The sequence below is a fragment of the Martes martes genome (assembly GCF_963455335.1).
Source record: "Martes martes genome assembly, chromosome: 4".
In the NCBI taxonomy this organism is placed as follows: Eukaryota; Metazoa; Chordata; class Mammalia; order Carnivora; family Mustelidae; genus Martes; species Martes martes.
Genome location: NC_137891.1, coordinates 123742433 through 123768544, shown reverse-complemented (window position 1 = coordinate 123768544; position 26112 = coordinate 123742433). Strand labels below are relative to the sequence as shown.

The following is a 26112-nucleotide window of genomic DNA, read 5'->3' as shown; positions in this document are numbered from 1 at the left end:
TTTATATTTGTGGCACACTACGTTTCCAAAAATAAAATTTTCATTATTATCTGTATGTTCTGTGAACCTTTCCCATAATTTTGTTCTGTCAAATTTACTAATATTCATTGGTGGATTTCAGATTGTGTGAAAATTTATAAAATTATTATCAATAAGGTGGCTTGAGAAGTCACAATACTCTTCTGTTTATGGCCAATAAGAAAAGCATGAGCTCAGAAGTCTGAGAACCTGTGTGCATTATAGACAAGCTTGTATTAATCCTTGAGACGCTGAACTTTATGCCTTAGTTTCATACTCTGTAAAACTGGTATTATAATAGTAACCTATTCCGTTGTTTTCCGTTGTTGATCTTGATGTTGGTTAGCATTAAAAAAGTGATCCATATAAAGCATTTAGCACAGTGCCAGAACATAATAATTAGTGTGTAAATGTTAGCTATTATAACAAGTTTTCTGTGTTCCTATTTGAATTTCTGTGTTTCTGATTGGAAAAACAGGGTTTAAATAAATGAAAGCTCATAAACATGTTACTCACCTGTCTTTATGTTAAACACTAATGAACCCCAGCAGTACCTAGAAAATAATAAATTGGCAGAATTTTTTTTTCTTTTTTGAGGATGGCATATCATTTTCACTGATTATAAGTGATTTATCTGTTTCTAAATGCTTTTATTTCCATGACCAAAGGAAATAGGTATTATAAAGGGGAAAGATTGTAATTATTTATGGTTTTAACAAACACCAGTTCAGTTTAGCTTTGGTTTGATAATACTTGTTGGAATTACGTGTCACGTACCCACCTAGGCGTTGGAATTATAAGAACTCTATCATCATAGTCTAGCAGGGAAGATATAAATTAAAAATGAATATGCATAGTACTGTGTGGTAACAAAAAGCACTTTAGTGAAGAAGTATAAAGTTCAATGGAAGCAGAGGGGAGAGAGTAAGAATTTATAAAGAACACTTGTGATTCAAAACAATAGACATTGTAGCATTTAATAAAGCAATATTCACTATTAAGAACTCATTTAGTTCTCTGCAAAGCGTAAGCACCATGATCTCTCTTCTCCAGAAGATTCTACATTAGAAATCTAAATTAGTAAAGTATGCAGATCTTTCTGTCTCCTTTTCCTTCTTTTTTTTTTTTTTTTCTTCCTTTACCTGTTTGGATGACTATAACTAAGGTTTAAAAATCCTTTCTCTGAATTACCAAAACAGCAGGACACTCAACAATGCAATTTCTTAAATATCTTTTAAAAGCAGAGAAAAATTAACTTAGAACCTTAATAACTGTAATCCTGCATACTATCAACAGCAACAAAAATTAAGGGCTTATTTTAAAAACCACAATGCTTCATAGTCAATCCTATATATTTTTTTTTAAATTTTTTATTTATTTTCAGCGTAACAGTATTTACTGTTTTTTTACCACACCCAGTGCTCCATGCAATCTGTGCCCTCCCTAATACCCACCACCTGGTTCCCCCAACCTCCCACCCCCGCCCCTTCAAAACCCTCAGGTGGTTTTTCAGAGTCCATAGTCTCTCTCAATCCTATATTTTTGACAAGTAGTGGAAGTTGTGAGTTATAGCTCCAAGCCAGTCTTCTAATGTGTTCTAAAATTCACAGTATTTTCTAGTAATATGATTTATTCTCATTTATTAAGGAGTTATAATTACAAAATATCTCTGCCTTTAAAATACTCTGTGCTTCAAAATTTTGTATGTTGCTTGTTTGAATTTCCACAAAGCTTTAGCCATTGCAGTAAGTGAAGCTCTAAAGCATTTATTTTTTAAGATTTTATTTATTTATTTATTTATTTGAGAGAGAGAGGAAGCGAAGAGGGGAGGAGCAAAGGGAGAAGCAGATTCCCTGCTGAGCAGGGAGCAGGGGGCTTGGGACTCCAGGATCTTGACCTGAGCCAAAGGCAGGCACTTAACTGACTGAGTCACCCAACCGCCCCTAAAAGCATATTTTCTATGAAAAACAAATATAAGAATACTAGTTTAAAAAAAGAAAAAAAGAATACTAGTTTAAGTTGAATTAGAGAGGCAGTACAGTATCGGAAAACAGAAAAAAGCAGTAAAAAACATGTGAAACTTTCATTATGAGGTTTCACAATAAACTTTTCGAAAGGTTGGCCTATTTACTATCTGTCTTGACATTTGTTAAGCTCCATTTCTTTTTTTCTTTTTTTTAAAGATTTTATTTACTTATTTGAGCGAGACTGTGAGTCAGGGGCACAGAGGGAGAGGAAAAAGCAGACTCCCCACAGAGTGCGAAGCCTGACGTAGGGCTCAATCCCAGGATCCCCTGAGATCATGACCTGAGCTGGAAGTCGGACCTCCCAGGAGCTCCTGTCTAGCTCCATTTCTCTATTCCTTCTTCATTGATAATGCACCTCTCCACATATTTGTAGTAATCTCATAAGACCATAAGCCTTCTTAGTAAAATCTCCCAAGGTTGGGGTGGGCTGCAATCCTCTGAAGATTTCTGTGCTCCAAATTGCATCCTTTTTTGCTCTCATCATTCCAATTACACCTTTAGTTTTCTCAGTAGAACCAAGAGCTCAGTCAAGTCTGAGAATTGGTGATTTTTTATTTTGAAGATTTTATTTATTTATTTATTTATTTGAGAGAGAGAGAGAGAGAGTGAGAGAGAGACAGAGAGAGAATGGGAGAGTACCAAACAGTCAGGGAGAAGCAGACTCCCCGCTGAGCAGGGAGCCCAACGTGGGACCTGGTCCTGGGATTCCAGGATCATGACCTGAGCTGAAGGCAGTCGCTTAACCACCTGAGCCACCAGGGACCCCAGAATTGGTGATTTTTAAGTCCTATCAAAGTGTGACCCAGTTACCCTTCTGGAGGATTATTTACCTGTTAGGAAGAAGGTACATGTTTTACCAGGTGACTTTTTTCATTGAATTAGTATACAATACAGTTAAAAGAGATCAAGTTTTGACATTGGATTGACCTGGACATAACCTAGTTTTGAACTTGAAGTTCTTAAGTTGGAACCGTTTACTTCTGAATGTCAGGTTTTCTTCCTATAAAAAGAGACATAAAGGATAATTTACGTGATGCGGGATAATTAAAAGGATAGAGATAAGAAAAAATACTAAAATTAATGCTAGTCTTTTATAACAGGAATGTTTGAGATGGTGACAGGTTAGAAAATTGAAATACAAAATTGAGGCAATGCTGGAGAAGTGTTTGATAGTGGTAGCAAACCATAGGTAGAACACCAGCATAGTGAAGATGGACTTCACTCACACATCTGGCTTTCTCTGGGTTTACCCTTTGTCCTACGCTGTGTTACTACTTCATGGGTCCCTGGTTGGCAACTTAAAATCCTAATCTTTTATTCCATCTGCAGATCTTTTTCAGCACTCATGAACAGAAGGTGTCTGTACTCGTTCTAATACACCACACTTACATTCATATAACATTTTTAATTGAGCACAGTTAATGTACATGATCTTATCTTAGAGTCACCCAGGTAGGAAAAGTCACATCACAGGTGTTTCATCTCCGTTCTGTAGATGACAAAAGTGACTCTTAGACAAATTTTGCCCTTCCTGGGTTTTTTTCATCTTGTCAGACGAGGTGTTGACGCCTTTGAATGCCCAGCTGCTGCATGCGTCCATTGATGTCACTTTTAAATAAAGTGTCTATAAATTGACATAAGCTAATGTGCCATAAGTATGTTGTTGTCATAGTATCTTCGGTTTTTTTTTGGAGGGGGTGCAAAACTGCTAAGACAAAAGTATTTTTTAAGATAATGCTACTAACAGCAATTAATATGTCTACATTAAATGAGAAAGTAAAGTCATTATATACAGAGATTTTATTCCACTGCCTAAAGGAAGATTGTTTCTTGATTAGTTGTTCCAGTCTGTATTTGTAAAACATCATTATTTATAAATCCATTGATTAAATTGGTCATTTTTCTTTGGATTGACTCAAAAAGAGTCATTTAGTTTCTGCTTGTGATTAGTTTATACAGAAAATATTTTGTTTGAGTAATTTTAAATTATGCAGGTGAATAGTTCAGCTAAAGATACATATTTAAAAAACTAAAAAATTCTTGACATAAGGAGTCAAGGAATTATTTAATGTGTGAATGGATGACTTAAAAAACATACTTTTCGTGACACCTCTTGAATGTAGACATGAATCATATTACTTGAAATGCCTTGTTAAAATAATATATTTCATAAATGTGTTGATTTTAATTTCTTTTTTCTTTTTTTTTTTTTTCTTTTATTTTTAAGGTTTCAGCAGAGCAGCTTTACCATTCGGGTTAGTTAGGCGAGAATTATCCTGTGAAGGTTATTCTATAGATCTGCGATGTCCAGGCAGTGATGTCATCATGATTGAGAGCGCTAACTATGGTCGGACAGATGACAAGATTTGTGATGCTGACCCATTTCAGATGGAGAATACAGACTGCTACCTCCCAGATGCCTTCAAAATTATGACTCAAAGGTAAATACTTATGTGTTAATATCCCATTTTAGCTACTGCATCCAAACTGGTAAAATTATTATAATAATTCCAAAGTAGATGAATAGAGTCCATATCTCAGCCCAAAAACTGAATGAGGCTTTTACCTACTAATGTTGATTTCTCCTTTTAAGCTTACATTTAAATCTCTATATCATTTTTATATAGTTTGACATATCAGAAGGAATATGTAATACCTTTCTTTGATTTTTATATATCATAAAATACAGAGTAAGAATGATATTCCAAATGTAATCTTTTTTTTAGGTCTGCAGAATTTTGGAATTTTTTTTGTAACATTAAGAATGTATAACTCTCTGGGTCTTTGGCATAATTGGTCCTTAATTTTTTTTTTTAAAGATTTTATTTATTTGAGAGAGAGAGAGGGAGAATGAGAGAAGAGAGGTCAGCGGGAGAACCCGCCGACTCCCTGCTGAGCAGGGAGGCTGATGTGGGACTTGATCCTGGGACTCTAGGATCATACCTGGGCTAAAGGCAATCCGTTTAACCGACTGAGCCACCCAGGCGCCCTCATCCTTAATTTTTTAAAAAAGATTTATTTAGGGTCATCTGGGTGGCTCAGTTGGGTAAGTGTTTGCCTTTCAGTGCAGGTCACGATCCCCGGTCCTGGGACAGAGTCCCTCATCAGACTCCCTATTCAGTGAGGAGTCTGCTTCTCCCTTTGCCTTTGCCTTCCCCCTGTTCGTGCTCTCTTGCTCACACTTTCCTTTTCTTTCACATAAATAAATAAAATGTTTAAAAAATTTTTTAATTTATTATTTTAGAGCAGGGAGGGGCAGGGTCAAAAGGAAAGAAAGATTCCTCAACCCTAGTCCCTGCTGAGCATGGAGCCTGACATGGGGCTCGATCTCATAATAGTGAGATCAACACTTGAACCAAAATCAAGAGTTGGTCGCTTAACTGACTGACCCACCCAGGCACCCCAGTCCTTAATTTTTTGATTAATATTTTTTACAACAAAAATGAGCAGAGGAAGTAGAGTTACCATACTTCTATTGCAATAGACACAACCTCCCCAGTTGCTGACGTACTGTGTTGGAGTGGCTCAGTTGTTATAATAGATGAACCCACATTGATGCCTCATTATCATCCAAAGTCCATAGTTTATGTGAAGGTTTATCCTTGGTGTTGAGTATTCTATGGGTTGTGACAAATTTATAATGGTGGCATGTGTCCACCATTGTAGTATCATACAATGTAATTTTGCCCTTTTAATAGGTATGTGGTGATGTGTCATAGCTCTGATTTGCATTCCCAGTGACATGTCATATTGACCATTTTTTAATATGCTTACTTGCCATCATATATGTTCATTGGTGAGTTGTCTTTCGGGTCTTTTGCCCATTTTTTAGTCAATTGTTCATTTAAGAGTTCTTTATATATTTTGGGTAACAATTCTTTATCAGATAGGGCTGTTGGCAAATATTTCCTATCAGCCTGTGGTTTGTCTTCTCATTCTCTTGAAACAGCTTTCAAAAAAAAAACAAACAAAACCAGCAAGTTCAGGTTAAGAAAACAAATAGTGTGCTTTCTGTCTTTCTCTCCTTCCATATATTTATCTCATTGATTAATATTATGTTTTTTAAAATGGTGTGTTGGAGTGGCTCCCTAAGTTGAGTGTCTTGACTTGTTTTCAGCTCAGGTCATGATCTCAGGGATGTGAGATCAAGCCCGGAGTCTGGTTCTGAGCTCTCTCCCTCTCCCTCTGCCCCTCCTGTTACCCTCTCTCTCTCATTCTCTCTCTCAAATCTTTAAAAACAAAAAAAGATTTCTGAAAATGATGTGTGTTGGAAGGTGTGTTATAAAATTTAAAATAGATAAATGATATCTCTTAAGGGGATAATTACCTTCCTTCATATAGATAGAATACCAAAAAAACTGCTAAGAATGGATATTGCTTTTTCTCGGCCTTACTACAGAGCACCTAACTCCTGACCTCTTTTTTTTTTTTTTTCTCTTTTCTCAATTTTGCTACACTTGGCATCTTAATTAAAATTTTCTTATGTATAAGATATTAAAATCGTGGTTAGTTATGGTCAAACGATACAATAATATCCAGCAGTTGTAGTTATTTGGAACACAGAAACTCTCTGAAGGAACATTTAAATATCACAGAGTTTATTATACATTATTGCTTTTGTATTTTGTTTACTAGGAAAATCCTTCATCTTTCTTTCAAAGCCTTCACCCTCTTCTCCTGCTTCTTTCCCTCCACTAGACACAATATTTTGTCTAACTTTTTAGCTTATTTATTAGTGTACCTTAAAGTAGAATAGCAAAATTTCTAGACTGGGGTCTGGTTAGTGTAAGCAAAATGAAAACATCAGAAGGTGCTAAGAAGCAATGAAGAAAAAAAGTAGAAAAACTGTTTTTTAAAAAATCCATGCCAGGGGCACCTGGGTGGCTCAATGGGTTAAAGCCTCTGCCTTCGGCTCAGGTTGTGATCCCAGGGTCCTGGGATCGAGCCCTGCATCGGGCTCTCTGCTCTGCAGGGAGCTTGCTTCCCTTCCTCTCTCTCTGCCTGTCTTTCTGCCTTCTTATGATCTCTGTCTGTCAAATAAATAAATATAATCTTTAAAAAAAATCCATGTCATAAGAATATGGGTACAAATTGCTGTAAAATCTCTGATTTCATAAAGAATATGTATTGGCCATATTATAAGTAGCACATTATAAATAGTTTTTCTTTAATGTTAATACTGGTCAAAATTTTTTTAAGAAACCAGAGAACAGATTTCATCAGATTTTTATTTTGGTTTCCATCAGAACCAAAGTTTTTCCATCAAAATGATTTAATTCTGGGGGCACCTGCCTGGCTCAGTCAGTAGAACATGTGACTCTTGATGTCAAGATTGTGAGTTGGAGCCCTACACTGGATGTACAGATTACTTGAAAAAAATAAGATCTTTTTAGAAAATGTTTTAATTTTAGTTCTTAAGGTTTCATTATTAAAAAGTTAAGACAAAATCTTATTTGCATAAATGGTACTTGAGAAAGGTTTTTAAAATTTAAAACAGAAGTTCACTATTGTGTACCATTTGGAATCTGGCCTGTGAAATAAACCGTAAAAAATAACTTACCTTCTTTGGAAGAATGGATCCTGTGCTCCAGTAAATTGTAATAGAACAATTTGCACATAGTGTTTCAAAATTGGGGAACTGCCCGTGCTAGAGAGACAGTAAAGGCAGCCGCTAATAATGGACCATTTATCCATTCTTTACATGTTGAACTGTTTAATAATTGAACAATTTAATTTGATTGGTATTAGATGAGCATTCAGAAGTAGGCCAGAGAGAAGTGGGAAGTAGAGAAATATGTGCAATTATCTGTTTTTACAAAATTGACAAGCAAAGATCAGAGGAGTTGGTACAAAGAAAGGGTTTGGAAGAGTTGGCTTTGAGGGGACTGTACATTGTAGGTAACTTATCGTTGTTTGTGGATGTCTACAGTTAAATACATAGTTCAATATCTAACAAAATGCATAGGTCTACATCACATTTGTATCTATTAAATATAATTACATAGGACATGTACAAGCTGTTATTTTCATTGTTTCATGTTATAAAAGCAGGACTGCATTTTTTATAATACTTTAAAAGGAACTAGAATTTTGGGAGTATTTAAATTCTTTGGAAGCACACAGTTGTTCACTGTACCCTTACTATCAAAAGTTTTGAACAATTTGGGGCACCTGGGTGGCTCAGTGGGTTAAAGCCTCTGCCTTCGGCTCAGGTCATGATCCCAAGGTCCTGGGATCGAGTCCCGCATCAGGCTCTCTGCTCAGCAGGAAGCCTGCTTCCTCCCTCTCTCTCTGCCTGCCTCTCTGCCTACCTGTGATCTTTGTCTGTCAAATAAATAAATAAAATATTAAAAAAAAAAGTTTTGAACGATTTATGATGTACTAGTGCAAATAAGGGGTTAATTCCAAAACTAGCTGTAGGACCCCCATTTTTAAATTGTTGTATTATACTGGTGGCTTATAATTATTTAGTCAGCACAATAACAGTTTAAACAAGAACACTTTAGTGAGGAAGACGATGTTAAGAGGACTTAAAAATGAGATTCATAGTAGTAGCTTGTAAGTACTTCATTCTGTCTTTGTCAAAATGTAAACCTTTAGTCTATCATATTTGACCAGTATGAAGTTTCAAAAAACTGAAGAAAATATGTAGACAACATTTTTGCAGCTGAATTAATTACTGAATAATAATTGAGTGCCCTGGGGTTTTTGTTTTTATTTTTGTTTTTTAAGTAAGCTTTCTGCCCAATGTGGGCCTTATACTCACAACCTGGACATCAAGAGTTTTATACATCACCGACTGAGCCAGACAGGCACCCCATTGTTTAAGTATATGCCTGTTTTTTTCATCGAAAAATACTTTCAGTGTTTACAGATAAAAGTAAGAGTTATTTTTACCAAATTTCTAATAATTTAGCAAATTTTCTATTTATAATTGTCAGAAAATGTGGCATTTGATAATGTAGGAAAGAGACATTTTTTGCTCTGAGATAAGATAAATTCTCTATAGAAAACTCTAATAAAAGCACTTGAAGTTTTCTATTAAATTTCTAAACTATAATGATGGAGATAAACACTAATTTCAATACTACTGAGATTAAAATATGTTTGTATTGTATTTCAAGGTTTTTTCACCCCTGAATGGAGGGTGAAATGGAGGTGAAATGGAGGTACTTTCTCCATTGTCATCACTTCAACAGTTGAAAGCCAAGTAAATAAATACTCATAATTTTGGCTGTAGTGGTGGTAAAAATATTAATAATTGTTCTTCATTCCACTTTCTACTTCCTATTCATTCAAAAGTGTGAAACGAAGGCTCTATATGAAACTGATAGTACATTTGTCTTATAAGTACAACAAATGGCTCATCTGAGCAAGTGAGAATTGAAATTTGTCCCTAAAATGCTATGTATTTTAATAAACTTAATAAATTCATTAAAAATCAGGATGTGCTTTCTCTCTCTGACAAATAAATAAATAAAATCTTAATTAAAAAAAAAAAAAAGGGACTCCTGGGTTGCTTAGTCCGTTGAGTGTCTGCCTTCGGCTCAGGTCATGATCCCAGGGTCCTGGGATTGAGTCCCTGCGTGGGGCTCCCTGCTCAGTGGGGAGTCTGCTTCTCCCTCTGCCTGTTTGTCCCTTGCTTGTGCTTTCTTTCTCTCTGTCTCTGCCTCTCTCTCTCTCTCTCTCTGACAAGTAAATAAAATCTTTAAAAAATATATAATAAATTAATGACCATTAAAGATAAAGTTTTTAGCACTTTTTGAAGATAATTATCGTGAGATACCTTAAAAAATTGTACAACAGTTTCCGCTCTTTGCTTTCATTAAAGCAACAGAAGCAAAAAACCTTACTACTGCTCTGAAGTATTTGACTAATAAGGAAATTAGAATTTCCCAATAAAATCGGGTTCCTGCGACCCTCAGGTACAATCTAGTTTCTAAAGTGATGTGCTGAATTGTATCTGTGATCATCATCTAGTGTCATTTATGGCTGTCCCTCTGTTCATGTTCTTCACTCTGAGAGCCTGCCCATTCTGATCAAGGGAGTTTCCTGCCTTAAACGATGTTTTGTAATGTGCCCTTAAGTTTTTAGCACTTTGTTTTAGAGATCTGAAAGTAAATATGTACTTTTTTCAATATTTAGTGTTAGTTGAATGGGCATGGGTAGGTGAGGTTTTTACATCAGATGAGTTATAGATTTAACTCATGCTACCAGATATGCGTCATTGTACTTCTATCAATGCAAAGAGGTTCTGAAATTAATATGTATTCCCTTCAAGAAGATAGAAAGGATACATGCCTTAGTTTTATCTTACTGTAGGAAAGGTTTATGTTGTGTAATTGATTAAAAAATAGGCTGTTGTCATTTTGGAATTGCCCAAGGAGAATAAAGGACTGCCCTAGACATGGAGAACTAGTCTGGCTCCTCTAAAGCTTCTGGCCAAAATTTTAGCCCCCAGGTAGACCCAACTGGCTAGAACCTCATAGCATAACTGCATGATGTTTCTTATTAAATAAAGGTCAGTGTATTTTTGGTTGTTGTGCTACCCATTTAAGTTTCTTTTGGGAGCAAGTTTGCATATAAATAAATAGTTCAGCAAGCAGTTGTTTATATAGAATTGGCACTCACAAGACTAGTGAAAGAACATATAGATGAAGCAAACATAAACACAAAGTTGACAGTTGCTGGTGAAAGGATGATGTCATGCACAGAGGTTCTGTAGTTAGAGCATGCAAACTCTAGAGAACACCGAAATGTAAGGGAAGGAGGTAAAGTTGCCATCAAAGGAACCGGGACAGGCACAAGAAGATAATGTCTCATAAAGCCAATAGCAAAGTTAATAGTCATAGCAATAGTAAAATAATAATAGTAAAGTATAAAAGATGTACACTTTTTTCTTTTTTTAAGATTTTATTTGTTTATTTGACAGAAGAGAGCGAGAGAGCACAAGCAGTGGGAGCAGCAGAGGGAAAGGGCAAAACAGGCTCTCCGCTGAGCAGGGAGCCCGATGCAGGGCTTGTTCCCCAGACCCTGGGATCATGACCTGAGGCAAAGGCAGATGCTCAACCATCTGAGCCACCCAGGTGCCCCACCAAGATGTACACTTTCTTCTTATTGGTGTTGAAGATCTTTATTCTTTCTAGACAGCCCATATAAAAGAATACATAGGGTTTTCATGGTAGAGTTTCAGAACAGAAATCAAGAAAATGGCATTCAGCCTTGCCTAGACTAGAAGAATTAGGTATTTCCCTAGTCACAGAGCCCTCAATGAATAAATACACGACCTAGATTTTTAAAGTAGGGGTACAATTCAGGGACTTTTGTCTTAAAGGGAAAAGATCTGCTTCTAGAATTTGGGTACAATTTCATTAAATGAAGCTAAATATGTAGATGACAAAACTTATTTCAGAGCCTAGATCTTTTCCACATTGGTTGGGGTGATGGAGATAAGCTCAAATATCTAGGAACCAGGTTAATCCCTTCCCGTCCTATATCCCATTCAGTAACTTTTGTATCCTCGAATTTCCCTTTTCTAAACCTATCAGTGTCCCAGCCTATTATCACCAAGCATAATTACATTTTATTTAACATGTCAATCCAACAGCAACTCAAGTGGTGACAGTTCCTTGCATGTATGAGGATTCGAAGGAACGTGTTATTATATATGTAGGTGCATTACCTATTCTGTTCCATGCCTTGTTCCATTGTAGTGAATGCAGAGTGAGTTTCGGAAATTTAGTGCATATTCTCAGCATGTAGTTAGAAGGCTCCATGGAAAGGACCAGCATACCTTAGTGTGGAATAAGCACAAGAATCTTTCCTCTGCCTTTCCACCTCCCATTCTTGCTACCAGTCAAGGCACATAACGAGAGACTCTCTGTGCGGGTCAGTGGTGGAGACATATGTGATTGTTTCTATTTTAAGAGAGTTATTGAATAACATTGTTAGAACTGCTGAGGAACTTGGGACTCATCATATTCTAGTTCCCTTTCATTACATCAGGGAATCAACTGTCATTGCATTCAGTACATTTTGTCCACACTGCAGCATGTATTTTCTCCTCACTTATTTTAAAAATATACTTGGGAAGGTGTGACAACATGATATCCCTCTTTTCACTTTGTGAACCTTCAGAAAGGTTGAGTGCTTTGCAATAGGGACTGAAACTTCAATTCGTCTATACTTAGAATCTTATTAGCTAATATCTTAATGGCATGAGAATTTATTATTAGTGATAACTAGTCTTAAATAATCATTCTGTTACCTAGGTTTTAAAAACGTGTTTCTGCTATTTTCAAGTACACTGGTAAGATATTAAGTATGTGTAAAATATTTAAAAGAGATACTTAAATACACACATATACATACAAAATTTTCCTATGAGAACTGATGGAGATTGGAAGCTTCTCACAATTTAACCAAGAAAATCCATTGGAATGCAGTCACAGTTCTGCCAGTATTCTCTGGGAGACTTCATGATTATAGATTTCAGTATGGGTATATTTTCCTTGACATACAACCCTCTCAACTTTTATATTGATCATTCAGTCTTTGTAAAGAAGCTTTGTATCCAAGTCAGAGCTGTATGAGAGTTTAATTATTTTTTCTGTTTTCTGGTCTCTCTTTATAGTTATCAATACATTTAAAACCTGTGCTTCTAAATATTCATATCCCTCTTATTAATGGAACTTTTTTAGAAGGAAAAAAATACGCCAATCTACCTTTCCCCTAATTTGATATTTTGTAATATTTGGGAGTTTTGTGTATTTTCTTCTTGCATTATTGTAAATACTGGTCAGGGATACTTTTCTCTTGTTTAGTGTTTTTATTCATTGAACCTATTCCTTCTCATAGGATTTAAGCCTGCCATTTCTGAAGAACTACATTCTTACCTTTGTGCTGTTTATCTCAAGTGCTTTTATCTATCTGTGGTGTCAGATTTATCAGCCATTTGTCCATTAAGGTGAAATGTATCTGGGGAAAATGAACAACTCAGATGCTACTAACTCATCATCTCTCTGCAATATATTAGGTTATTTTCTGTTAGGTGATGCATTTCCACTAATTCTTTTACTCTTGGCCAAGCTGTTTTAAGACTGCTAACTGAATTACAAGCATCTCTCTTTGGCCAAGGATTGGGAGGTTACTAGTATAGACTCTTGAACCTTAGTATAGGAATAAATAACCATTAAAGCTCTAATTGGTCTATCTAATTGGACACACACTTTGCATGTCACTTACTGATGGGTATTTAAACCAAAGCATTCATTGTAGGAAGGGGAGACTGTTGGCAGTAATAAACATGAAACATATTAAACATTCACATTTACTGTGCAAGAAAGACTAATAAATTGTAAAATGGCTTAGAAGACAAATAATCTAACTATCCCTTACGATATCAAATGTAGAAGAAAGAAACAATGTCACATCAAAGATTCTGCCCTACAGGGTCCTCTGTTTCTCCTTTTAAAATGAAAATTAGTGAAACAATTCTACTGGTTAATGAGGACTGAGAGAATAAGTGTGAATTGCCCATTTTCTCTGGTACTTCTAGCTAATATGTGGGTTTTTAACCTTTTATCTTATGTCTTTTGGTCAAGGAAGCCAGGACTAATTTTCCTTAGGACAAAACATTACTAACCTCAGTATTTCCTAAGGCTTATTCAGTGAAGTAAGAGGTCTGAATAATACTTTAAAAGTTTGAATTTGATTTTTGTTTTGGATTCTGGTCAGATGAGAGAAAAGGGAAGTTAGTTGAAATTAGTTCTCAAAAGGAAAGACATCACATTTCAACTGGTAATTTTGCTTCAGTTTTTATTTTTAGAAGTTGTCTTTATTTTTGAAAACCAAAGTGGAGAGGTAAAGAAATAAAATAAGAGCAAATGTGAACATTGTTTTGACATACAAATTTCAGTATTATTGTAAATAATCTGTTCATAATGCTTTTCATAGTTTTCAGTATTATTTACTCCTGCTTTCTCATTTGAAAGATGTTTCAGATGAGTTTACAATGGTATCTCAATAGCACATATAATGTCATATACCTTGTAGTTTTTACTCAGAACATTCCTGACTTCATCACACTAAAATATTGCTTTCTATTTACAAAGTCAGTTAAAACATTAATTATGTTAACTGAGAGAAACAAAGTTCAATTTAGTGTTATATTACCTAAATGTACTACATAATCAATGTTAAATAACTAAATGAAAGCACACTGTATCTGCTTACATTAGACTAGCTTCAAATACCCGATGAGTACTTTGTTTTATATTGAAGTGTGATTTCTTTTTCGTGTTTAGCTGTTCTCTGATGGCATATTACTAGTGTCATATATAAATATGCTTAGAAGCGTCTTTTAAAAAAGTTATACTTTAAACAAAAAATAGATTCTTGTTCAATTATAGAGAATAGAAATGATATTTTACTAGATTTTCAAATCAAGACATATTCACTATTTTTTTCTTTTTTTCTTTGGCTTTCTCTTCCCACTCCCTACCAAAAAGTCATAGCCAAATGCTACTGAAGTGCAATGTAATATGTATTTTCTATCATTATAAAAATAAACTGTGAATTTTAACTTCACTTAAGAATTTGGAGTTGTTTTTTATCTGTACTGCAACTTCTTAACAGCATGTTTATTACCAGGAAATTAATACATGTATTCATAAAGACTTTGACAAAAATTCACTGCCTGAAAATACACTGTTGATTATTTAATATATTTTATTATGCAATAAATGAGAATAAAATATAATTTTGAGTGAAAATGAGAATCTTCCATTCTAACTTTCTTTTTTATTTTATTCAGATTCCTAAGTAAGAAATAAAGAAAAACTTACATGTTATTTGGTAGAGAAAAAAAATCCTTAGTCTTTTTTTTATTCATCTCCTACTAAGAAAATGAAGTAAGGATTCTTAGTAGGAGATGAGGAATTCTGCTTTGCCACTCAAAAGCAGGTAGCAATTGTGAATCAATATCATTTATAATATATTCTAATGGCTAATTTTATCAAATGTAGAGAGAAAAATATTTGATATTAAATTATTTCAGCAGAGCTCAGCTGTCATTTATTATGGGCTTACTAATTTTTCTATATATCATATCATGAAATTATACCTGGACCATATTAGCAATAGCAGTGGTACCAAAAAACACTAAGTATCAATATACTACTCTGTATGTAGTCTAAAGATAATTATTGTGGTTAATTAGGTTTCTGATAGCATTATGGATTTATCTGTCTTACAGGTTTTAAAGACCTGTTCTTTTTACTTTGCTATGTATTTTCTTGAAAAATACATAGCAAATAAAGCAATTTAGTTATAGTTCTTAATGCTGCTTGCTATTCCACAGTAGGTTTGGACCCAATATTTCTGGTGTTTCTAGGAAAAATCAGGTTTTGAAGAAATGAAGTGAGTGATTCTGTAGTCTTGATATTTATTTCATATAAATCAGTCAAGTGTATTGTTTAATACATTTCCCCATTTTCCCAATATTCTTCACGCCATATACAGCCAACACAGACATGATTTTAGAACTCACATAAACACACTCCCCAGGCCTTAAATAGAGTGTCTGAAATGATAGTCACTCTGTATAAGCTGTCTTGAGATTATAGCAGTGGTCTTTCTTTTATTTATTTATTTTTTTAAGATTTATTTATTTATTTGAGAGTGAGAGGAAGGGGCAGAGAGAATCTCAAGCATACTCCGCTCTGAGTGCAGAGCCTGATAAGGGCTTGATTCCACAACCCCAAGATCCTGACCTGAGCCGAAACTAAGAGCTGGACGATCAACCAACTGAGCCACCCTGGTGCCCAAGCAGTGGTTTTTCTGTTCATTTTTTTCAGACCAGAGATCTGTCATTGTTATTGAACTCACCTGTAATTTGTGAAAATAGTACCGTTCCTAAAATTGGATTTACCATGAAGCTAAAACATCTTAAATGTTAGAGCCATTCAGTTGCCAGGCTCTTCTGAGACACTGCTGGGGCCCCTACCAGTGTGCTCAAAGGATCATATGTTTTTGTAAAGTTTGCTGAATTATGATATTTAAACACAATCTTTTAAGGCTTTGATTTCATTCTCTGACTTCTTCTCTGTTACACTTCTCCTCATTTATGGTCACTTAGGAGTAGCCAAGAGCTACGGGGATTCTGCTAAGTAGAGGTTCAGTTGGTGATAAGTTCAGTTTGGATTCAGTGAGGTATTTTTATGTTTCTGCAGACACTCGTGTACAGTTTAGTTATTGCTAGCTGTTCTGGAGAAGAAACGGCCTCTAGAATTACGCCTATTATTCATTATATTGCCTTACTGATTGTGACATAAATATGCAAGGCCAGATGTCATATTACAATTTGAATGTGTCCGATGGCACCTGAAATATGTGGCAAGTGGAGAAGAGATAATGTTTGAAATGTAGGGAGCCAGAAGCTAGTCTGTGGAATCTTTTCAGTTATTAATTGTGTTAAACAGTAAGTGGGGGATTTGGTTCTCATATATAACTAATCAAAACAGAAGTTCTCTCCTATGTATTCTTGGGGGAGTACATGGACAACATTTCAGGTATAGCACTTAAAATTATAAAACAACATATTGTTCTGTTTTTCAGTGAGTAGCAGATAAAATAGAATTTACCAGGAAACCTGTATTCATGGGGCATAGGCTGTAGCAGTTCAACAAACACAAGCACCTGTGACATTGTAGGCATTCACTTTATGTTTCCAAACCATCAGTAATAAACAACAAATTCTGAGCAGCTGTTCTAGAGGAAAACCAAAATTATAGAAAGTGACACTGTGAAATTGTTATATATGAGACAATGGTAGGATTTGTGGTGAAAAAATTATTAAGGAAAATGTCATAAAGGAATGCTGGCAATTAATTTATTAAAATGTTATTTCAGGTCTCTGGATTTTGTTGCTTATGATACACGGTTGTTTTTAAAAATGTGTTGTTCATTGTGATTATTTTTTTCCTAAATAACTATTCACTTTGGTACCTAATTTTCTACTTGTAATTTTTCTGTTTGTTTGTTTTGTTAAAGTGGTACCCTTTAATTTGAGCTTTGGACCTCACAAAACTTGAATCTACCCCTATCATTTTTTATTTATAATATGTCGATTTTGAGAAATTGGCAGTGTTCTACTTGACATTCACAGCTTGATGTACGCATTTCAGGACATTTCATTGTATCTTTTTTTATTTTATTTCATTGTGTCTACATTATAGTCTGAAGATTTAGAATTTGGGATGACAATGTGAAAAATTAAAAACTTAACAAATTTATTAAGGGATATTAAGTAGATAAGATAATAAAACATTATTTATTAAATAAAAGATTTAAGATAAATCTATTTTTCACAGTTTACATTAAATGTTTTATATAAAACCTTTCTATTATGATATAGGCTAAATGAAGAGCATTTTAAACTAAATGTGGTTTAAACAAATTTTAAAGAAATTGTACTAATAGGCTTTGCTTTTATACTTTTCTCCATTCTCCCTATTCCCCATTTTTGGAAGTTTCCTTTGCCCTCATCCCACAGTCCTATTATAGCCTTTATATGGAGAAAAAATATATATATATTTTTAAGTACTTTTCTTCAGTAATTATTTCATGGGTTTCTGTAAGATCCATAATCAAAAAATGTTTTAGTAAATCAAACCTTTTTATTTTTCTTATTAGTCTTGGAACTTGCCAAAACAATGTAGCAAGAAGAGGCAAGAGAAAGTATGCCGATTTTGCTAGGATATGTTTTAATTTGTGGGATTTTTTCCATACATTAAATTATCTTATGACAGTTCTAAGATGTTCTCATTGTTAATTCATGGATTTCTGTAGATATAATTTAAAAAATGTTTATAAGTAACTTTTGAAATCTGTTTGTGAGTTGTTAGGTGAATGAGACTATGCTATTTGAAAATGTGTATAAACAGGTATGTTAGACAGAAAGATAAATAGTGGTCATTACAAATACATTATCTGATAAGTTGATTTGAGACCTTTATATGTGCATTGCCATTTATTTCAACCCTTGACGAGTAGACCTTTATTAAGCTGTGATGATTACTGAATATGAAGTGTAACCAAGATTATTTTTTATTCAAATATAATTTAAATATTCATCAAAGAGAAGTTATGCTTGAGACTGACAGAGACTATTAACATCAAAAAATATAATTAACTGCATTGGGTATCACGAAGCAGAGTTAGCCAAATAGCCGAGAGGTCTAATTGCTCTAGAGTTTGAGAAGCAATGGTTTTATTTTATGCGGTAGCTGTGGAATTAATAGTAATGCGGTTGCCTATGTGGGCCAATTAAAAGCTGCCTGTTAAGGTTCATTGCTCTATAGGAAACCCATTGAATATCGCTTAGTAAACAGGATTGACATGTCAGTGTGTACAAGAAGATGAAATGCAATAAAATCTGTGAAAATGAGAAGTATCATTAACAGAACTGTTTTTGAAAACAATTCATTAAACTCTTTACAATAACGGTGTGGTAGTGGATGTTGTGGTGTGCCCTCAGATTCCCCATTCAGGACCGGCCACTCTTTCCCTCAGCCTGCTGTTGGGCTCCCAGTGAGTCCCCGTCCAAGCCTGCCTTGGGCTAAAGGGATCTGAAACCCTTCTCCCCAGAGGCAGCCCTCACTGATTGCCAGAGTACAAAGGCTCGGCCTCCTCATCCTTTGCTTCATTTTGAGACAGCTCTGAAGGGCACTCTCCTAACTCCAGAGCTCCCTCCCTAAGGAATTTGTGGCGCCTTTGTTGCAGCCACATTAGACTTCTACGCAATTCTGCTTCCCTGATAGTTCCAAGAGTGCAGTAAGCCTTCCAGAGATCTGGGCCTCCAGTTGTGCTTCCCATGTTACCTAAGAAAGGTACTACTAATAAATATAAAAACAAGTCCTGTCAGTGGGACCTGCTACACACATTGTAGGAATACAGCAATTAAAAACTAAAATAGTTTTACCCCCCTCAACTCCCTCAACCCCCACCCCACCCATTGTCCAGTTCTGGTCTACAGATGGCATTTTATCTTTGTCATGTGATCCTTTTTCTTTAATAAAGGCAATATTCTGACCTTTGTGGTATTATTATGCTTTTTAGCTGAATACAGAAAGAAAGCACTCCTGATTGAACTCAAAAGATTTTGCCTTGCCCAGGCTGTAGAGATTTAAAAGTGGGCCAACATTCTCATGGCATTTTGACATTAATGAGGTTGTTGAAATGGAAAAGTTGAAGGGTCAAAGATAAGAATAGTAGCAAGCTCTTCTAGTGTTTCTTTTTCTTAATAGTGATATATCAAATACACTTAATAAATTGACTATGATTCCTAACATAAAATCTGTAATGTTATGTGTTAAGTGTAGAACTTTAAGGATTAGAATTTTTTTTTGCAAATAAAAATAATTCTAACACTCCCTAGCTATGAATTACACAACCTCAAATACAGTTTACTAAATTAAGATAATATTACATATCTCTGTAACTTTTATAAGATGTGTAACAAAATTTAAATAGCTTCATAGATCTTAATATGTACAACGTAATAAGGTATACATTGTGTCTTTAGTCTGCAGTGATAAAGATGGTTTCCTAGACATTCATTATTGAATATGCTCCCCTGTTTATATCTGTGGCCTAAGACGGCATGTCAGCTTTCAGAGGCATGATGTTGCTGCTTCACAGCACACAGCCCTGTACTCCCAAGCCTGTACATGGTGTTAGTGGTATTAAAAGCTCTTGAGTCTAACATTTTATGGGTCACGATGAACTGAGCCTTTCAGACAAGTTACTGATATGAAGCTAATTCAGCTAGGAGTATAACATGGAATGGAAGCGTCTGCCTTCTTTGTTTTTAAAAACCTACCCAGACCATGTAAATCAGGAAAGTTTTAATTTGGTTTTTGTCATATGGGTGTGGAACTATACTTGACTTCTGAAAATTATATTTTATCTTTCATTCATTGACTGATGCTCCCAAATAATTCCTGAGCTATATGATGTACAAGCGAATGTGCCAAACTCTGTAATGGTATTTATGAACAACTGGTAAGGATATATATTTGTAAATCTACAAATATATTTTGTAGTTTATGTTTATGGAGTTAATAAATTGTGGAATAAGTCACAGCATTATGCACTGCATGTTTTCAGAGATTCTTAAAGCAGGCATGAGCCCCTTAAAGATGTAGTCTCATGATGAAGATGAGATGTGTGCAGAAATAAGTATCATACCAAATCTCTCAGCACAATAAACTACTAAAACCTGATGGAGAAGGGAAAGTGATGGTAATGTCCTGAGGTAGGAAGATGTACTATATGTTGAGGGAATGCTGAGTAAGGTCTGTTTTAGGGAATTATTCAACTTCTGACCTCACCCTTTCAAACTTCCTATACCATGAAGCATCTCATAGCTTTCTTCTTTTTGGGCACTATAAATTCTTTTCTTGTACTTAGGCCAAGGAGGGAAGGATCTTTCAAAGACTGTGTTCTTCATGTTTCTCAAAATTCTATAAAATATATTTTAAAAATTATTTTTAACCTTGTAATGTGAACATGGAAAATGACACTAGGGCTTTAGATTCTTTATTAATTCAGCAAGTGAGTTCGCCCTTTTTATGGCAGAGAACTGTAATGCATAATTTCATACTCATTTGTTAATTTCCTTCTGCATATTGTTTGGATGTGGTATATTTAAGGTGTTTCTATACTTTGAAAATTGTAGGTATTTCTATATCTAGACTATAGCAGCATATGTCTTATATTGCTGTTTCTAGTGCCAGAATCACAGGTGGATATAAAATTTTCATTTCCTTCCTCCCCTTCTCTCTCCTTCCCTCCCTCCCTCCATTCCTTCCTTCCTATTTGTCTACTTTCTATCTCTATCTGTCATCTGTCTATTGTTTGATAATTTCTTTCCTTTGAGACTGAGATGTAGCAAGAGGACACTTCCCTTGATCTGTGCTTTTTTCTTTTTTTTAAAGAGCTCTTTGGGTTAATATGCTGAAGACTGAATGCTTATGAGTAGGTGTTCAGTTATCGAGAATGCCATGAGCAATGCCTTGTTGCTTTCTTATCAGCTACTTCCTGCTGTCAGCTTGGCACGTATTTCAATAGAAAAGGATTTGCATCAAATGTAATGCCTTATTATATACAGCTAACATGGGGTTTTTAATTGTGCAAACACATGAGACTCCTGCAGTGATAGTCAATTTGATAAAAGGATTAGATTATGAATATTTTGTCATGATTAAAGATGACTTCTGATTTATCATAAGTAAGCCAGTGAAATTTGCCATATTATTTGTCAGTCAGGTGAGACTGCATTAATTTTGAGAGTGTATGAACCACACAGTATCCACCTCTTTATGAAGAGCCTCTAATGAATTTGATTATTTATATTCAGATTATAGATATTAAGCATTGTTTTTAACTTTCTACACCTGCTCTACTGCTGACAGTAACCCAAGATTCTATGGTTCCAGCTTTTTGTCTTTATTATTTTTCATCTCTTGTCTTACAGAAAGTTAAGTAAACATCTGTACAAAATTCCCACCTTCTTTATTAAAGAAATGACAAGTGATATCTATCAATAGGATATTTTGAGTTGTCTCTTTGATTTAAAAAAAAAAACCTTAATAAAATAATAGAGGAACGAGAATTCTGATATAGAAAGTATTTATTGAGTGAGTACTTTCTGCTGTTAACAGGACTAGGCATTCTGATGGATTTAAAAGAAGCTAGAGAGCTAATACTAGGGCCCTACAACTAAAGGCATTGAACGAGACCTGGAGACTTGATGCAAATAAGTGCCCGGCACTCTTGGGGGGGGGGGCGGTGTATGAGAAAGAATGTCAACAAGAACATAAGGAGTTTACCAGTTAATTCGAAACATGGAACGTACTTGCTGAGTTAAATAAAAGCTAAAATGCAAAATATACAAGAGATGCCACAAAGCAGAATATGATTAATTGCCAAATTAGTTACATAGACAATTCCTGCTGTAGGGAGAGAGACAAAGATCACTTCAGGTTCCGTTAATCAGGGATGAATATAATACTGTTGGCCTGCATCGTTGATGTGTTGGCTTTCTTTACACCTCCACCTTAGGTGATACTTCCTGCAAATGTGTGTGCCTCCCTCACACCTAAGTACATGGCAATGACTTGCATAGAGGGCACCACTGTAAGATGGAAAACAAAAGTTCAGCAAACAAGTAGCCTGTTGTCCTCAGTTCTAGAAATGTTCTACCTCAGAGACTTAAGGTCCTTCTAATGGTCTTCTTGTTAAGAAGAAAATAGTTCAAAGAAGTATACACAGATAGTTATTTCTGTGAGAATTCTGTTCTGATGCATCTTTCTAGATGAGCAAGAACAAAATAAAGAAAACACAGATAACAGTTTTTATGGGCTGCAAAATTAAAACGAGATAACTAATAGAAGCATATTCATAACTTTTAGACTAATTATGTAGCACTTTTTTTTTTTTTAAGATTTTATTTATTTGTCAGAGAGAGAGAGAGAGCGCGCGCGCGGAGCACAGGCAGACAGAGTGGCAGGCAGAGGCTGAGGGAGAAGCAGGCTCCCCGCTGAGCAAGGAGCCCGATGTGGGACTCGATCCCAGGATGCTGGGATCATGACCTGAGCCGAAGGCAGCTGTTTAACCAACTGAGCCACCCAGGCGTCCGTATGTAGCACTTTTTTAAAAAATATTTTATTTATTCATTTGACAGAGAGAGACTGCAAGTAGGCAGAACAATAGACAGACAGAGAGGGGGAAGCAGGCTCCCTGCTGAATAGAGAGCCCCATGTGGGGCTCGATCCCAAGACCCTGGGATCATGACCTGAGCCGAAGGCAGAGGCTTAACCCACTAAGCCACCCAGGCGCCCCAGCACTTTATTTTTGGAATGAGAGTGTTTTCACTTTCTTGACCCTTTGGGGAAATGTTGACTACATATTTTCCCTGAATTAATTTATTAGTCTATTAATTTATTGATTTATTAATTCAAATCCTATTATAAGACACTGCCCACTCATGCTTTTGCATCCCCTTTTATGCAAGGCCCTCCTATATTTTTGTTTATAAACTATACCATATATTTAATTACCAAGTATTTCATAAGTTGCATGAGGAAAATAAATTAATATAAAAGCTATATAAGAAAAGTGTATTTAATTGAAAATTTTTGATGAGAAAATAATAGTAGTGAAATATGTAAAAGATTTTATGCCAAAAGAATTCACTTGGGGTAAAGAATAGCAGTGCTTTCTTGCCTCTTGATTAAAAAAACAAAACCCAGGCACGTAGAGTAGAATATGGTCATTTTAATAAAAAATGAAATACTTCTCCTGAGTCATTTAAATACTTCAGCAAAAAGTTGTATTTAGTCTTAAGTTTTTTATAGATGGAAATTTTTTAAAAGTCATGCTATCACGTCTTATGATTTTATTTCTTTGCTTGCCGTTTGATTTGTATAGGAGTTCTGTGAACATTTGTTGTCTGTGCTGTAATCAAAGTGAGGTCTGTAAAAGCCGAAATTATATTAGCCATCAATTAGATTAGATACTCCTTTATTTTATATGCAGAGATCTATAGTGCTGACCAAATGATGCCCCATCAAACATCTTGGGAGGCAGAAAAATGTATTTATGGCATAATTTTCTTGTTTTTCAAAATCATATCCAAACCAAGGGAATAATCTTTTAAGGTGAATTTAAAATTGCAATGACAAAAATCTAGTTTACTCAGTGTTGTCCTCTAAAACTCCTTTTAGTTGCAGGTTCTTTTGCATTATTTCAAACTCTAATCCGCTGAGCGGGTAATTAACGGACCAGAAAAGCCATTTGTGAAAAAGAAGAGCCATAAGGGTGGAAATATTTCTTCACTGAATGATCTTTAAGAAGTAAATAATTACAAAAGAAAAAGATTTGGGATGACCAGTCTAAATCTGAGGATAATTAGAAGGAATAGAGTATGAAAATCGAAATGCTTGGCATGTACAACAATTCTCATATCATAACAAGACTAATTAAATATTTAGAAACCAAAAATCCCCTCACAATTTGAAGAAATATAACCCACGACAAAAGGGTCTGCAACTTTGCAGATAATTAGCAAGGGTTATAGGAAGGAAAAACATCACAGATTGGCTCCAAGGCTCTGCAAGGTCATGTCTTATTATGCTGTGTCTTTTATATGGTCTGGTAACAAGTTTCTTGCTAATTTAATCTAACTAGGGCATCCCAAAGTGATTTCCCATTCCCTTGTTAAAAATGTGATAGTTTCTGCAAATGCAAACTGTAGTAGGTTAACATTTTTATAAATAATTGCTCTTAATTGATACAGGTCATAATAATTTTTTGAATTATTAAAAGCAGAGGTCTTGAAAATTTGGACACAGAAGCTATATTTTTTAAGTATTCCAAAATTTTATAGTTTTTATCCTGACTTAAATTATCTTATTCCTTTCATTAAGTAGTTAGACCTGATGACCCTGTGAATGAAACTTAGTCTCAGTGGCATGCTTTGTAAATAAATACTTCTTATTTTGCTAATAAAAGCAAGCACATTTATGTTGAATGTGCATTTCTGCAAACAAGAGATTTTGTACTGGATTAATAAGGCTCTGAATGAGTCAAGCCTAATTTGCATTAAACTGACCCCAAGGTCCAGTAAAAACTGCAAGGAATTTCAGAAGTTTCTAAAACATAGTAAGTTGTTTTTAGCAAATCAGCATTGCCATTTCAAATGCTTATTTTAGTAATTAATGTGGAATTTTTGAAGATTATTAAGTTTCTCAGATGCACATTTAACTTGCAAATATTAAAGTATGCAAACTGGTTATAATTCCTAACAAAATGATTATGGAAGGTATCACTTTTATGTTATTTCCTGTTTTTAACATACTGAAAAACGGAATGACAATATTTTAGACATGGGCTTAAACAGGATTTGACTGTCAAAGCTTTTGTTCACTTGCTGTGGGTTATCTGATATTTATTTATTTTGACTTTCTATTTCTGTTGTGTACTGTACACATTTTCAGCCAACTAGATTTACGTTTACGTATTGATAGTACTAAAAGAACTTTATTTTGTGTTTTTGCTCTTGGTTACTTAATTTATCAATTGCCTTTTTCTATACCTTTTTCTTTTAAATACAGTTGCAGAGATGTAATCACAGTTAGTTTTTGGGAATCAGATTTGTATTTAAAAATTTTGAAAACACCAGCATATTGGAAACTGAATGGAACAGAAATTGTTATTTTTTCCAAATTATGTATTCATGTCGTGAACCAATATTCAAGAATATTTTCATAGAGATTCTACTAGTAACTTTATTTCTGTAATTCAGCTTCATTTCAGTGATTTCAAAATACTTCAAACAACACATATTCTGTAATGCTTTGAGTATAATGTCTTAACATGCCTAAGAATTAAATACTATATGATGGATTGAAATCTACTAGAATGCACAAGTTACTAAATAAATTATGAGAACATAGTTATATGACAAATGGGAACATTACTATAGAACACCTCTTCTTTTTCCATAATAATTACACACCATTTAGCTTCCTAATGTTATGTTTACCTAGCAATTAGTTAGGCTCACAAATCATCATTAATAAATATTTAAAGAAAGCGGGACCCACTTTTCTTAGCTCTACAGAATAGAAGTTTAGATACTAAAAAAGCATCATACAATAAGAAAATAAGAGGTTTGATGTGATATTCGCCTCAGTTTCCCTCTTTGATTTGTGAGGATCATTGTCACCTTTTATCTTGGAACATAGCTTCTTTTTATCCCCTCGGTTTATTTGATTACTTTCCTTGAATAAATCTAGTCTCATTAGAACTTACCTATTCGTATTTTAAGGTCATCTGCTATATGTGTAAAAATTTATTCTTAATTTGGACTCAGAAGGTCATGAGTCCTAGTGCCTAGAGTACTGTACATTCGTTCCTTGGTCATTTGGAATTGTTAGTGTTTGAAGTGATTTGGAAGTTTAAAGGGTACTTTTTTTCCCTGTCTTTAAATAGTCTCTCTTCT

The 26112-nt window shown here is 34.6% G+C and overlaps 1 protein-coding gene across 1 annotated transcript in view; it reads left to right on the top strand.

Annotated features, from left to right (window-relative positions):
• Positions 1–26112, top strand: part of ADGRL2 (adhesion G protein-coupled receptor L2) — a 286203-nt gene that overhangs the window by 196338 nt on the left and 63753 nt on the right. The window contains exon 4 of the mRNA XM_080801458.1: positions 4273–4486. Coding sequence (XP_080657584.1) covers positions 4273–4486 — 214 coding nt within the window. The remainder of the gene's footprint in view (positions 1–4272; positions 4487–26112) is intronic.